General features: G+C 43.9%; 2 protein-coding genes across 3 annotated transcripts in view; one reads left to right on the top strand and one right to left on the bottom strand.

Moving 5' to 3' along the window:
- Positions 1 to 2044: 2044 nt before the first annotated feature.
- PHF5A (PHD finger protein 5A) lies at positions 2045 to 10354 on the bottom strand. Of its 2 annotated transcripts, XM_015571950.1 has the most exons (5): positions 10001 to 10354; positions 9566 to 9589; positions 8660 to 8826; positions 7889 to 7951; positions 2602 to 2681 (listed from the first exon to the last, which is right to left on the bottom strand). In XM_015571950.1, the coding sequence occupies exons 1-4, from the start codon at positions 10050 to 10052 to the stop codon at positions 7913 to 7915; spliced, it is 282 nt and encodes a 93-aa protein (XP_015427436.1). In that variant the 5' UTR covers positions 10053 to 10354; the 3' UTR covers positions 2602 to 2681; positions 7889 to 7912. The 2 variants fall into 2 exon arrangements, with proteins under 2 accessions (XP_006776029.1, XP_015427436.1); XM_006775966.2 differs by lacking the exon at positions 7889 to 7951 and having other exon boundaries at positions 2045 to 2681; positions 10001 to 10333.
- Positions 10355 to 10749: 395 nt separating this feature from the next.
- ACO2 (aconitase 2) overlaps positions 10750 to 16037 on the top strand; it is a 45077-nt gene continuing 39789 nt past the window's right edge. The window contains exon 1 of the mRNA XM_006775965.2: positions 10750 to 10848. Coding sequence (XP_006776028.1) covers positions 10813 to 10848 — 36 coding nt within the window. The 5' untranslated portion in view covers positions 10750 to 10812. The remainder of the gene's footprint in view (positions 10849 to 16037) is intronic.

The following is a 16037-nucleotide window of genomic DNA, read 5'->3' as shown; positions in this document are numbered from 1 at the left end:
AGAGAGTTAGAAACATCGATGAGAGAGAAACATCGATCAGCTGCCTCCTGCACATCTCCCACCGGGGATGTGCCCACAACCCAGGTACATGCCCTTGACTGGAATCGAACCTGGGACCTTTCAGTCCACAGGCCGATGCTCTATCCACTGAGCCAAACCGGTTTCGGCTCAATAAAAACATTTAAAAAAAAAAATCAAAACCATTTACTTTATCTCAGGTATTTTTAACTCATTCATTGTATTGTATTGTTCTCTTGGTATCTGAGAGAAACAGGATTATGAAATTAGGTGAAAGAGGAGAGTTCAGAGGAATTCACTGGGCTAAGGTTGAACTTGCCCCATTGGTGATTAGTGTGGAGTGGGTATGCCCTCTGATATCCTACTGGGCATTAATCTTAAGTTTCCTTGCAAGACCTTTTACAGGCATTCACATGGAGACTGACAGAGCGCTTAAGGTGGTGTTTTGTTGACATTAAGGAGTAGCTTTGAAAATATTTTTAGATGCACGATATTATGTGGACCAGGGTGGTTAATAAGCAAAACATTTTGACTCATATATTAAAACTAAAATTACTATAGAACCAATGACACATTATAATTATAATCTGAAAATGATCTGTTCTTTGCCACTTTACATACTGTAACAACCCACACCTGATGTTTTAGAACTGCTTAGAGAGCTCCCCAAACACATCATCCCAGACTGTCTTGCCCCACCCACAAAGGCCCTCATCTGCCCACCCCGCTCTTTGCCTTTACGTTCAACATGTTTCAAAGCTCAATTTCTTATCTGGGTTCTTTGACTTCAATTATTTATCCAATATGGAGCACCTGCTATCTGCTGCACAGACCAAGAGTTGGTTCCTGCCACCATTGAACACAGCCTAGTAGCAGTCAATAATTACCAAATGCTATAAACAAAATGCGTATGGTGCTATGTAGAAGTGTAAGGTGAACTGACTTAGATTGGGGGTCCAGAGAGGCATCTTTGAGGAAATATTTAGCTGAGGTCTGAAGGATGAGTAGGAAGGAATTAGCTGGGCAAGCACTGGAGAGGGATTAACAGCACTGAGGAGGGAAGGAGAGCAGCAGCTTCAGGAGCCGAAAGGAGCCCCGTGGCTGGAGTGCAGGAAACAGGTGAGGTGCAAGGGACGAGATGGGAAGCCTTAACACGTAAGTGCCCAGCCTGTTTTGTCTTCCGGACAGAAAGTGTAGTGCCAGTCACCGCTTTAGCCCTGTGGCCATGACCTTCCCCTAGCCTTCCTGAGGTGCCCCATGCCGTGCTAAGAACCCTTCCTTTGTGCATCCTAGGGGTTATACTGGAACTGTTTCTGGCAGGCTCCTTTATTAACTTCTTAAAGGCAGAGATTATCTTAATTTAATTTTGGACACTCAATATATCACTAAGCGTTTTTTTGTTAATCCAAACCAAAGAAGTCAGAAGACTCATTTCTTTCCTTGACTTTGCCATCAAGTTGTAGCACAACCTTGGGCTAAGACCCTGGATGCTCTGGACATGCAACCGTTTCCAAATCGATGGTGTCCAAAGGCCTACTTGACTAGATGTTGCAAATTATGAATGCACCTCCTCAGGGTAACTTGCTTATTATCTCTAGTGGGGACAAAGTACAGACAGTTGAGTTAGGGTCAAGTATGTCTGAATTTGCCCTTCGTCTGTTATTATTTTTATATGTTTTTATGTTTATTTTAAAAAATCCTTAATGTGAGTATATATGCACTTTATGAAACAAATCAACTAAGTTCAGTTCTCCTAACTCATCAATTTGACCACATTTTGTCACATTCCCTTCCCCATCATTGGAAGCTATCTATTCAGTTCAAAATTAAAGTTGGACAGGAAAAATAGTTTCTAAAATGACTTTGGTTCACCTATAATGAAAGGCATGAATAGTTTTGAATTTCTTCACGTAGTAGTAAGATCATGAGATGCTCAATGAATCTCAATACTTCTATTCTGAATCACAAATTCCTGGGTGACTAAAACAAATTCCTGAAGTTAAACTTAAATTAGATGGTGGTCAACTACCAGAAAATAAACACCTACTTTATTAATACAATAGCAACAGAAAGGGTTTCCAATTTCTTAGAACATGAACCAGCACCACCTGGTAAGTGTTACAAGATTAAACACCCACATTTATTGTTCCAAGAGCTCCTTACCACACTGCTGATGTTTCATCAAAGACAACTACCATCAGAGCTGCTGTAAGATCACAGATAGTTTTATAGTCAAAAAGATCACTGAAATGATATAATTTCTGTTTTAGAAGCTCTGATGTAGAGAGAACTTGTCAATGTGGAAAAAAGAGTCTTGCTTCTTGAATTCAAGAAAAACCATGAACTAATCTATCGTTTTTTTCTGATTTAGTCTGCCAGAGCATTCTGTGAAGAATCCTTTTCCATTCCTGCCACCTTATCTGGGTGAGAGGAGAGGAAAGGGCGAAGAGGTGCCAATGTGCTAATAGGCAATTTGGGCGACGTTCTGCACTCCGCTCCCTTTCTGCTGGCAGTAGGCGTCTTTTCTGGCAGCTGCAGCAGCTTGATGAGGGGAGAAAGAGGTCACCCACCAATCACCTCTTCTTGAAGCCGTATTTTTTTCGTTCATAGAAGAGATCTGTCTTAGAGCTCCCCAAATTGACAATCTTTGGGCAACCATCTCTCTGGAAAAGAGAAGAATAGAGAAGTTATTAAAAGTCCTTGAGCCTATATTGAGAGGGATTTAACATAAAAATAACTTTTGTATTAGTGGTTCAGCCATTCATTTTGCTATTTTAGTTATCCTATTCGATCAGTTGTCAAGAACTTACTAAGCACCTAGAATGTGCCAGGGCCTGCTACCCTCAGTTCGGTGGTCTGCACTTACAATGTTGGGTTCTTAGCCCACTTCAGTTACTAATAACTATGATATAGTGAGGTAGGATCTAAAACTCTTAAAATGTCCAAAGGGTTTTCTTCTAGTGAAAGGTAAGATAAGGAATAATCATCTTCAGATCAAGCTCTCTGGTTCTCTTCCACTATCCCCCCCAAAAAGAGTGAATGTGCCCAGCTGGTGTGGTTCAGTGATTGAACATCAACTCATGAACCCAAGAGGTCACTGGTTCAATTCCCAGTCATGCCCAGGTTGCGGGCTTGGGCCCCAATAAGGGGTGTGCAGGAGGCAGCCAGTTGATCAATGATTCTCCACATCATTGATGTTTCTTTCTATCTATCTCTCTCTCTCTCTCTCTCCCTCTAAAAATAAATAAAAACATACTTAAAAAAAAAAGGAGAGAATACCACCAAGGAAAAAAATCTAAAGACTATTAGGAAATAATACCTTCATTTTAAATATCACAGAATACTGGGTTTAATGTGTCCTCATTAATTCACTTAATTTGACACATGGTCTTGGGGGAAGAGTACTCCTGTGCCAGAGGTGGCTGCTGAGTCCCTACTCTGATGTGTAATGACATGCCCCCTGGCCATTTTGTGAGCCTGAGTGGTTTCAGTGAAGCCCCAGGGAAGCTGTGTTCTGCAGAAGTGACGACTCTATTAGTTGATTTGGAATGATGGCAGGAAAACTAGGGGAGTTGCTACTGGAAAAAACTTTCACAGATCTGATGATTTCATTTTATCCATGCCAAAGGTTGTTGCTTCCTGTGACATTGGGCTACAGAATGAATCAATGAAGTCCTTAGACATCTCATTTCTAATTCAGCTGATTTCTTTTTCCAGGGACTAATATCAATACTACAAAAATATCTGAAAACACACAAGGCCAACACTAACATTTCATTATTTTCTAGAAAATATATACCACGTATTACATTGAGAACTACCATCTGTGGAGTTTGGTGTGCTGGGGGAGCCAGGCTGTGGGCCCAGCCCCATCAATGGCTTGCTAGGTGAGCTCTAGTAGGCTATGTACTCTGTATTATAAGCTCTCGTACAAATGAGGGGACAGCTGCCTTTTCCTGGCTTAAAGTAGCCTGACATTAAAACACGACAGTGCTCTAAGACCTTTAGAGATGCTATGAAGTTTTGTGGAATGACGATAACCTGTTTAGGCTTACTGTGCTATACTGACTTGTGTGACTGTGGGCAAGCCACTTCTTTTGGACTCATATTCCTCAGCTGTAAAATAGGTAGACTGGTTAACGTTTACAACCTGGTACTTATCTAGCCCTAGAGTCCTGAGGTGCCACACCAACGTGTGCAGTTCCATTCTCACTTGTAGCCTAGGTTAAGGCGGTAGGTTCTGGAGCGAGGCTACCTGAATTTTGGTAAGTTATTGACCTCCCTATTTAGTCACATATAAAACTCTGTTTAGTACATATAAAATTATTGCAATGGTAAAACCTACCTCCTAGAATCAAGAATCAGTAAATATACTTAGAACAATGCCTGGCACATAGTCAACTCTTAGTAAGTTATAAGAAGTTGCCAAAAACAAATATCAGCAATTTCACAATGGTTACACACACACACACACACACACACACACAGCTTCTATATATTTTTGTGAAGATAGGACTACATATTTTTTGAAAGTTTGGAAACCAATGCCTTGGATTATTAGATCTTGGGGTTTATGACATTTTTCTTAGTGACTCACAGGTTTCCTGTTTTCTTGCCTAAATTCCTGTTTTTTATTTTCTACATATCTTTCATGGGTCTCATGGTCATTCCCAAATTCTACCAATGTGAGAGGTGAGGATGTGGGAACTGGATGGAACTGGTTGGCTTCTGCTGGAATGCCTGTGAATGGAGAGCATGGAAAGGAAGATGGAAGGACTGTAAAGGAAACTTGGAGGATGCTACAGGAGAATATTTGTGAGTTGAACTAGGACTTTTTTTTAAAAAATATATTTTATTGATTTTTTACAGAGAGGAAGGGAGAGAGATAGAGAGTTAGAAACATTGATGGGAGAGAAACATCGATCAGCTGCCTCCTGCACATCTCCTACTGGGGATGTGCCTGCAACCCAGGTACATGCCCTTGACCGGAATCGAACCTGGGACCTTTCAGTCCGCAGACTGACGCTCTATCCACTGAGCCAAACCGGTTTGGCGAACTAGGACTTTTTAAAAAAAAAGTTTTTATTGAGTCCTGGCTGGTTTAGCTCAGTAGATAAAGCATCAGCCTGCGGACTGAAGGGTCCCGGGTTTGATTCCAGTTGGGAGCACATGCCCGGGTTGCAGGCTCGATCCCTGGTGGGGGGCATGCAGGAGGCAGCCAATCAGTGATTCTCTCTCATCATTGATGTTTCTCTCTCTCCCCTCTCCCTTCCTCTCTGAAATAACTAAAAACATATTTTTAAAAATGTTTTTACTGATTTTAGAGAGAGAGGAAGGGAGAAGCTGGGCTTCTGTAGCAATCACTTAGGAGAATCCAGTGTCTTTGGGTTTTTTTCCTGAGGAGGGCGGTGTGTCAAATCTATTTTTATGGCAGGAAAGCAAGCTACAAAAATTACCCTGTACCAGTTGATGAAAACCCAGTCAGGACTTTCAAGTAAAACTTTAAAACTAACACTAATCATGCACCAAAATAGAACATACCAAAGGGAAATACGTACAGAACTGAAAGGAAGGAAAAGGCAACTTTTAACTGCTCTGATGTTCACTGAAATGGGGAGAAGAAAATGGTAGAAATAGCACGAGGGAGAGGCACATCCTTAACCACGCTAAGAACAATATAGTGAGATGGTGGAGTTAAGTGCTTTGAGTTAGACCATGAATCCTCAAAGGGGACAAAAACATCCTTGCCATTACAGTGGTTTATGACCTACAGCTCCTCCTTATGCAACAAAAATCTTATTCCTTAGTACTTAATTCCTCTTGTTAAGGAGAACATTTAAATTTAAATTTTAACTTTTCTCCTGGGGGGAGGGGGCAACAATGAAAAAAAAATTTTGAGAAATACTGAGTTAGACCTTGAGCCAAGTTGCCTAACATGTCTAACCCTTAATTTCCTCATCTGTATCACACAGGATTTTTGGGGAAAAGATGTTCAGCATAAAAAAAACAAAAAACACAAAACCACCAACAAAGGGGGCATCTACAATACTTTCAACAATAAAAAAAACAAAACAATAAAGATAAATTTTTAAAAAGTGTTTCAAAAAAATGTTCTGCATAGTACCTGGCACATAGCGAGAACACCATAAATATTAGCTATTTTGTTTTCTGGTTGGGACAGCTGAGGAAAATGGTAAGTAAAAGGAGTAAAGGAATCAAGGGTTACAGGGAATCAAGATGATACTGCATTAGAAGAAACTACAAATTAGTCCTCGGGCAGCAACACCCACAGCCACTATCCCTGACGCCTGAGCATTCTCGAAGCTTTGAAAAACTAGATAGAACACCCAGCTTAGTTTATTGGTCTAATTCCCTTAGAAATGATGGAAGTTGCATAAAGAGAACTATAATGAGGGTTAAATTTTAACTTTCCTCCTTAGGTTGTGGGAAGATTTCTGCATAGGAAAAAGTCTTGGGCCCTTAATCTATAAGGTGATCTGAAAGCCTGAGAGGCTGGATCATGTCACTGGACTGCTTTGGGTTCCTTGGAAACAATATAAGCTGGGTGTCATCTCAAATATCCTCAGAACATTCCTGTATAATGTGAAGTAGGGGAAGGGACATCTAGAATAATGCTCAGGGACAGAATGAGGGAAGGTATCAGGTCACACACCACATGCAGATGAGTCAGAGCAATTAACACCTATTCAGCACTCTCTGGCTCCAAGTTTATGCCAGAGAACAACTCTAGCAACAACCATGAAAAAGTTCAAGAAAATAATGGAATCTTTATCTGGTTTAAGATTTTTTGTACTTTCCTCCTCACTGCTGTTGTCGTACCATGGTTTCATTACTTGTAGACTATAAATAATTACCCAACGCCTACTATGTACCAATCTGTAGAGGGAACGCCTATGGATAACTTATAGGGATAGCACCAAAAATGTGTCCCACCCTTACACTGCATGTCAGGCACTATACCAAGTGGTGGGGAAGAGGAGATACAAATACACAAACCAAGGTCCCTTCTCTAAAGGAGTGGAATCTAGGAGGCAGATCAGAGCAGCAGGATATGATGTGACAGCCAAAGGTACTTATGGAATTACATTTGTCATCCTTTATCAACGACCCTTCTCATTCCCTAAATAACAGAAGACTTAAGTAATAAACAGTCTTATCTGGCCTGACATGTCACACTTACTGGGGGTAGACAGGATCCACATACACAGACTGCTGAGGTGGCCAGGTTGTTTCTCCTCAACACAGGCACTTCCTACTAAAAAGACTTACAAAAGGACAACCTGGGGTAATGGGGACCCCACAAAGTTTAGTCACATAATCTGTGTTTGTCACTTATTAGTTGGCTGAGGGACTGTAAAATGGGGATAATGATAATTCCTATTTAACAAAGTTATTGTGAAGAATAAGGGAGAAAACATCTATAAACTACTCTTTGCTCGTGGGAATATTAAGAATTATACATTTCTTGCTTTATCCTAGATTAGGTAACCAGATACCTTCTATTAGCCTGTTGAATCACACTTACTCTTATTCTGTCATAAGGAGAAAATAAGCAGATTCCTGGGATTTCCCTCCCAAGAAGACTGCTAAATAAAATCGGTAAAACTAACCCTGGCTGGTTGCTCAATGGTTAGAGCATTGGGCCACACATGGGGGTGATGTGGGGGGTTGTTATTGGGTTTGATTCCCGCTCAAAGGCAAGCTGGGTTGCAGGGTTGATCCCCAATGCCCAATGTGTCTTTCTCACATCAATGTTTCTCTCCCCCTCCCTTCCATTCTCTCTAAAAATCAATGGAAAAAATATCCTTAGGTGAGGATTAACAAAAAAAAGGAAAACAGTAAAACTCATCCTTAGTATAGAACTACAAGCCCTCTATCTTGCATTTGGTCCAAGGAGTTGAACAGCTAGCCACTGCCACCACATAATGTCAAGGGCCAAAAATGTCAGGAGACAGAATCACAATCAGTTCCACATTATCAAACCAAGAAATTCTTAACCTCTTAAAGCTGAAATCAACCTGAATTGTCTCCAATTCAAATGTCACTACGTCCACCCAAGCAGTCCTTAATGATAGTAAAGAGAATTACTGAGTGGCTGTTACACACCACGCACTCTGCTAGGACTTACAAAATGCAGGGTGTTGTTTCTGAATAAAAATAATCAGAGACATCAAAGGAATAGAGTGAGGGTTCTCCAAACTGCTGGTGTTGACAAAGATTTGCTTCTCTTGCATTTTTACCCTTGATGGAAAATAACTGCCTTTTATCGGACTACACCCAGTTTGGCTCACAGAATTTGAAGAAATTATAACCTAGGTGACTAGCTGAACATAGTAATCTCTACAGACTATAGGAGTTTGCCACGGCTGGCAAAGTTTTTTTTTTTTAATGTCTTCATTGATTTCAGAGAGAGGAAGGGAGAGAAAGAAAATATCCATAGTCTGCCTCCTGCACGCCCCCTACTGGGAATTGAGCAGTAACTGGGGCATGTGCCCTGACCAGAAATCAAACCAGGGACCTCCTGGTGCACGGGATGAAGATCAACCAACTGAGCCACACTGGCCAACTGGCAAAGTGTTTTTAAATAAAAGATCAGATGCAAAGCTTAGAATACACTCACATCCTTCTCCTGGATGGTGCACTCCTTGCAATAATAGGCGTCAGAGACGCCCGGGCCTCCACAGATCACACAGCGCCCCTGATAGGAGCCGTAGTTACACTCATCACATATGCGCACCAGGGTGCAGGGACGCACATAGGAGTCACAGATCACACACTTGCCATCACCTGTGAGAAAAAGAGAACAGAGTTATGTCCACTTGCAATTCCTCGCCTTCCTCCTGTTATGGGGAAAAACACTAGTCTCCTCAGACAGTGACTTTAGGGCCTTCTACTTTGGCATTACAAAACCTGGCTTCCTTAGTGTTCACCTCAATCCCCACAGCACATTGGAAAAAGCTAATCGAGTAACAAGTAAAGAGCTTAGAACAGCATCTGGTAGGGGTTAAGTCCATATAAATGATTGGCAAAAACTGTGTGCTGGCGAGACCGGTTTGGCTCAGTGGATAGAGCGTCGGCTTGCGGACTGAAGGGTCCCAGGTTCGATTCTGGTCAAGGGCATGTACCTGGGTTGCAGGCACATCCCCAGTGGGAGATGTGCACGAGGCAGCTGATGGATGTTTCTCTCTCATCGATGCTTCTAGCTCTCTGTCTCTCTCCCTTCCTCTCTGTAGAAAATCAATAAAATATATTTAAAAAAAACAAAAACAAACAAACAAAACAAAACAAAAACTGTGTGTTGGAGATGGGGTCAAGCTACTTCCTATCCACAGCCACAGATTTTCTCTAAACCTAAGCATAACTGTGTCTAAAACGTGGAAGCTGGGGTAGGGAGGTGGAGGAGGCCTTGGTTGCAGCGCGCGTTCAGTGTTCACACACTTCCAGGAACATCTACCTACAGCCTCTTGCTGGCGCCACAGAAACTGGGTGCGAGGGGTGGGGTGTGGGGAGGGCGGGTTCCACTTACACTTTTCACAGAGTCTTCCGATGGCTGCAAGAACAAAGACGGTAAAGAGTACAATTAGAATTACTATTCTGGCGAAGAGGAGAAAAACATCCTCGAGTTTGGGGTGGGAACAGAAGCAGGGACTGCAAAGGGCGATTTCATCCACCTTAACCCTCACAAACTTTCCAAAGCCACACCTTCCTGAAGCCCGGCCCAGGTCCCCGGACCAGGAGTTTCTCCGGACCCCACCCTGGCCACCCGCCCCCGGCTCCCAGCACGCGCGTCCCCGCCCCCTTTTCAACGGAGGCCAAGAACCCGCGCGCTCCTACGCTACCCGCCGAGAGGCGGGAAACGTGGCGCCTCCGACGCAAGACCTTGGGAAGAGATGGAACCCTGACTCCCCAACTCCTAATGCTACCCCCACCCGGAGAGCCGCGGCCATGGAAGCTGTCTCACCAACACCAGCCTGCTTGCGACAAAAAATCAAGTCCGGATGATGTTTAGCCATAGTTCGCGCTCCAGCCGGCCACCGGAAACTCCGGGAACTTCCGCCTGACCTTTAACCCCCCGTTGTTCCTGCCTCCTTGTCTCCGTGATTGGTCCTCGAGGCTTCTGTCAGCGTTCGCAAGTTTTGCACCAAACCCCGCTCATTCTCGCGCGATCTGACCCCTACGTTCCAAACACTAGTTTCCGTTGTAGCGGGCGGGCCAAGTCCCGGCAGGCCTGTGAGTCATAGAAAATTGTCTTTGCCCCATTTGGATGGGAGAGACAACCTGAAGTACAAATAAGAAATTTGCACTTCGCCCTGGCTGGTTTGGCTCAGTGGTTAGAGTGTCGGCCTGCGGAGTGAAGGGTCCGGGGTTCAATTCCAGTCAAGGGCACATGCCCAGGTTGCAGGCTTGATCCCCCGTGTGGGGCATGCCGGAGGCAGCCGATCAATGATTCCTTCTCACCATTGATGTTTCTATCCCTTTTTCCCTCGCCTTTCCTCTCTGAAATCAATAAAAAAAAGGAAATTTGCACTTCGATAAGACGTCTTTGTCGGGTAGTTACTCCTACAAATGTTGCTATGCAGATTTCTCCCCTCTTCCATGTTGATTGCTAACACGGGAGCTCCGCCCACTGCGCTCGCGGGCACTGGAGCCTCAGTGGAAGCCCCGCCTTCTCCGTGACGCCTCTTGCCTCAGGCCACGCCCCCTGCCCGAAGGCTTTAAATTGGTCGTGTGGCACGTCACTTTCACGCGACCTCATCTTTGTCAGTGCACAAAATGGCGCCTTACAGCCTCCTGGTGACCCGGCTGCAGGTGAGCGAGCTCGGGGCCCTCTGGGTTCACGGGGGCGGGTGCCTGCCAGTCCGCCTGCGGCTGTGGGCGAGGCCGGGCCGGCCCGACCGGCGCTGACGTTTTGTGTACCTGTCGCGGCCGTGGGCCTAGCGCCCGTGCCGGGTCCTCCAGTGCCTGAGGTCAAGGCGTCCCCGCTGTCAGCTCTCCCGGCCCTGCCCCCGCCCTGCGGGAAGTGTGGGTGGCGGCTGTGGCGGCCGGGTGAAGAATGGAGGCATTCTTTTTGAGGACGGCACTCCCCTTCCCCGTAGGGTTTCTTTCGGCCCCTCAAGGTGAGGACAAGGTGACTGGGGGGCATGGGCATTGCTGAGCCCGCTAGGCCCAGAGCTTGGAGGCCTCACTTCTCACCTCTCGGCAGCGGAGACTTGCCGGCGAGGTGCATTCATAGCCGCCGGGTCTGGAGGCCGGAGAAGAAACGAGTGTCCTGGCCCATCTGTTGCGGATTCTGTGGAATTCATGGCCAGGAATGAAAGGGGGGTCTTCAGGCCCCGGATGTAATAAATAGTAAGAACGGTAATCTCTCACGTTTGCACAACACCGCAAGATTGTTTTAATTGCTGATCATATTTTAAGGCATATAATCACCTGGTGAAATGATTATTCCCATTTGATAAGGAATGAAATTGCTAGAAAGTAGGTGAAAGTTGCTGCTGTCACCGGAGTGGCCTGAGCATCTTGTCCTATAACCCCTCTGTCCTCCGTGTTCACGTCAGCCTGTCCTCACCGAACTTTCCGAGCCACCGTGCGATTTCTGAGCCAACATTTATGTTTTTTAGAGTACCAGCATGGAGTATTTTGAGCTCACAATTAGTTGCTTTCCAGCTACTAGATGAAAGGGTAAAGAGACTCAACAGTTTGACCTTGACTCTCCTGTTGTGAACCATCTAGAAAACCTACTGTAACTGCCAGATGGGCTTTTCACTTCTAACATGACAGCCCTAGGAAGGTGTGTACGCGGTGGTTCAATGTCTAGCATGTATTTTGTTAATAAAAATAAGGCAGTTGTTTGTAAACAGTCTCAGAAAGTCTTTTAACTTTGCGAATCTACTTTGAATCAAGTAGCACAACTTGGATTTAAAAAGATATTGTTATCTGCTGTACTCAGCAAGCGTTATGTTACTGGAAGTTATTTTTTTTTTATTTTGCTTAAATTTAAACCATATGTTTAAAGTTAAATCATTCATCTTAAAAATACTTCTGACCTCTCAATTCTGGGCAAAGACAAGGGATTTTTCCTAATTACCACTTCAGATCTTTTGATTCTCCAGGTTAACACTGTGGAAATACTGTGGTTGTTTCTTCCTGATCCTGCTGTCCCATGATGTAGTGAAGTCAGGAAAGATTATTTAAGAAAAATGATTACAGACATAGGGAGCGTGAAAGGAAGGAGTAATGTCACAGTATTTTTTAACTGAAAAGGAGTTTTGGAAAGCATGAGTGTTAGATCAATGTAGAAAGAGATCTGGGCTATAGTTTATATTTTGCCCTGATCCTGTGACCTTGAACAAGTTACTTCTGTATCCTAGTTTCTTCATCTGTCATTTGGCTTCCATTCAGATTGTTATGATGATTGTTAAAGTCATGAGACAGTTTCTGATCATCATGTAGTCCAACTTCCTCTTTTACAGATAGACAAAATCCAAGACCTTGAGAGCCTGGGTGACTTCCAGGGACAGAGTCAGGATTAAAATTCAGGTCTGTTCATGAAGATGAATGAACAACATTATACCACACTACCTCCGAATAGCCAGGCTGTGTTAAGTAATGGCCAGATGGCCAGCTAACACTGCCCTCTGATACCTTGTAAATTTACCTCTTTCGTGTTTAGCTCCATTGGAGATGTGATGGAACTACCTTGGTTGTCATGTCGGCAGAACTCTGTCTACGCATTAAATATTTTCCTACCTCATTCACCACATATTTACTGAGCACCATGGCTTGCTTCAGATACAATGATAAGCAAAGCAGACAATTCCTGTCCTCATGGAGTTTCCACTATATTATAACGTATTCTACTTCAGAGAACCTTGGAGATCTTTCTCAGCCAAAATATTTTTCTTCTGCCCTTGACTAGGCCAAAGGTGAAGGTAGATAATAGAATGATGGCAATTATAGTACCACTAGCTAACATTTACCTTACTGTGTACCAGTAATCTCACATGACCCTGCGAGATAAGGCAAACCTATTCGCCCTGTCTTATAGATGAAGAAACAGGATTAGAGCAGAAGCATAATGTAATGGTTAAGCATGAATTCTTGCATCATACTACCTTATTCGAATGCTGGCTCTAATACTCACTAGCTGTAACGTTGGGCACGTTACTGCACCTCTCTATACCTGTTCCTTCACCTGTGAGATACAGATAATAAGAGTACTTCAGACTGGTCTAGTAATCATATTATAGTTGCAAAGTATTTAGAACCCTGCCTGCATGTAGTAAATGTTATTAAGTAAAATAAAATAAACTTGTCTAGGCCTTATCACTAGAAGATGTCATTTGAGTTAGCACCTTTCTGTTCCAAAGCCTAAGGCCCCAGCCACTGTACTATTCTGCTTTCCTTTGGCATCAAGATTCAGCCTGTTGCCAGGGTACCATTAATGCTCCATAAGCTGAGAACGGCGTTCTTTAAATTGAAAGTGTTCTATCATTTGACAGTGCCTGCTACCAGATAGTAAGATTAGAAGCAGAGTGAAGAAAATGGAGGTGAAATTTTTGAAAATCCACATTTACTTTCTGTTTTTTAAAAATTTAGTTTTCTGCCAGAACCGGTTTGGCTCAGTGGATGGAGCGTCGGCCTGCGGACTCAAGGGTCCCGGGTTCGATTCCGGTCAAGGGCATGTACCTTGGTTGCGGGCACATCCCCAGTGGGGGGCGTGCAGAGGGCAGCTGATTGATGTTTCTCTCTCATCGATGTTTCTGGCTCTCTATCCTTCTCCCTTCCTCTCTGTAAAAAATCAATAAAATATATTTTTTAAAAAAATTTAGTTTTCTGTAAAGGGCTGTGGGTGATAAATAAAAGGAGTTGGGAATTTGCAAATACATTTCTTTGGTCTTTGATTTTGCCTTGAGGCTCTGGGTGCTGAGTTCTCATGTGGCTTTGGGATGCCGTGTAACCTTTGTCTGTAGGTCTGAGATGGCAGTTAACCACGAAGAGTCCTGACGTTTGGCAGAAGTTAGAAGGGCCTCTATAAAGTGCCATGTAGGTTTCATGTTCACTGTAGTGTCTCCTCAGATGTCCTGTAGCCAACTGTTGATTTGAATTGAGTGAATGAATGATTGCCTGGAGGAATAAACAAACTTCCAATGTCAAATTTGAGAGAGGGGGTAAAATCGCTGTCTTGAAGACCAAGGGAGCACACCATTGCCTTTGGACCAGCTGTTCCCAAGACATTTGTTGAAAGTTTACTACACGCTTAGTGCTCTTCTAAACATTGGGAGTGCAGTAGTGAACAAGCATAGTGGAACTTGTACTGTAGTTCCGGAGAGACAGAAGAGGAACAGGTAGACAAATAGCATGCGTCTACTAAGTGCTAAAAGGAAGATAAAATCGGATAGTGTAGTAGAGTAGGGGTGGGATGTGGTATGGCTTTAACCGGGTTAGTTGGGGAAGGCCTCCCAGAAGTGACATTTGAGCTGACACTTCAACGATAAGAAGACAGTCTCTCAGCGTTTTGGGAGGAGAGACTTCAAGTAGAAGGAGCAGCATGTACAAAGCGCCTGAGATAGGTATGAGCTTAATGTGTTGAGGATAAGAAATAAGGCCAGTGGTTGCTATGCTGAGAGGAAAGGAAGGTCCAGGCAAGAGGTAGCAGCCAGAGTCATGGCCCTCCTAAGGATTTTGAGTTTTACTCCAAGTGAAATGAAGCTTTTAAGCCAGTGATGGCGAACCTTCTGAGCTCGGCGTGTTAGCGTTTGAAAAACCCTAACTTAACTCTGGTGCCGTGTCACATATAGAAATTTTTTGATACTTGCAACCACAGTAAAACAAAGATTTATATTTTTGTTATTTATTTTATATATTTAAATGCCATTTAACAAAAAAAATCAACCAAAAAATGAGTTGGCGTGTTACCTCTGACCCGCGTGTCCTAGGTCCGCCATCACTGTTTCAAGCTGTGGAGCAACAGGATGTGATTTATGGTTGAGAAAAGTCACAGTCTGCTGCTTGGGTGACGGGCCACAGAGGGAAAAGAGGGGGCAGGGAGACTAGAGTGGCTGATGGATACCAGGGGGTGGTGAAGGGGTCTGGGACTCTGGTGCTGGTAGTGGAGATATTTTGGAGGCATATGGGTTGAATGCGGAGTGTGAGGGGTAGGGATTAATTAAGGATGACACCTAGGTTTGGGGCTTGAGCAATTGAGGGATGGATGAAGTTGAATTCAGTAGTCATGTGTTTGCACAGCACTTGTAAAGCTTGGGTGTGGGCCGAAGCTCACTTATAAATTCTTGATCTTTTTAATCAGCTCTCAGCAAGTTACCTGTATTTTACAGGTAAGGACTCTGGGTAGGGCCAAGTGTCTTGCCCTAGGGTCCCTCACTTGTGTATGAGCGTCATGTGCGAGGTGAGCCTTGTTCTGTCTCAGGCCTTATTCTGGTGCCTGGTGTCTCTAAGAGGCCATCTGGGAAGTATTTAAAATGAGTGTTGCCCTGGCCAGTGTGGCTCAGTTGGTTGGGCATCGTCCCGTGCCTAGAAAGGTCACCGTTTTGATTCCCATTTAGGGCCGGTGCCTGGGTTTCTGGCTCGATCCCAGGGTGCAGGAGGCAGCTGATTGATGTTCCACTCTCACATTGATGTTTCTCTTTCTCCCTTTCCCTCTTTCTCTAAAAAAAAAAAAAAATCAATAGAAAAAATATTTTTAAATGAATGTTAATGCACCCAGCTGGCATGGCTCAGTGGTGGGGTGTCAACCTATGAACCAGGAGGTCACACACAGTTCACTTCCCTGTTAGGGCACATGCTGGGGTTGGGGGCTCGATCCCCAAGTGTGAGGCACGCAGAAGGCAGCCGATCAATGATCCTCTCTCATCATTGATGTTTCTATCTCTCTCTCTCTCCCTCTCCCTTCCTCTCTGAAATCAATAAAACATTTTTTTTAAAAAATGAGTGTTAATGCTTGAGCAGTCTGTCTTCATTGGCCCCAGCTTTGTTTG

The sequence above is a fragment of the Myotis davidii genome, unplaced genomic scaffold (assembly GCF_000327345.1).
Source record: "Myotis davidii unplaced genomic scaffold, ASM32734v1 scaffold428, whole genome shotgun sequence".
In the NCBI taxonomy this organism is placed as follows: Eukaryota; Metazoa; Chordata; class Mammalia; order Chiroptera; family Vespertilionidae; genus Myotis; species Myotis davidii.
The sequence above is the reverse complement of the archived record's forward strand: the minus strand, read 5'-3'. Positions and strand labels throughout refer to the sequence as shown.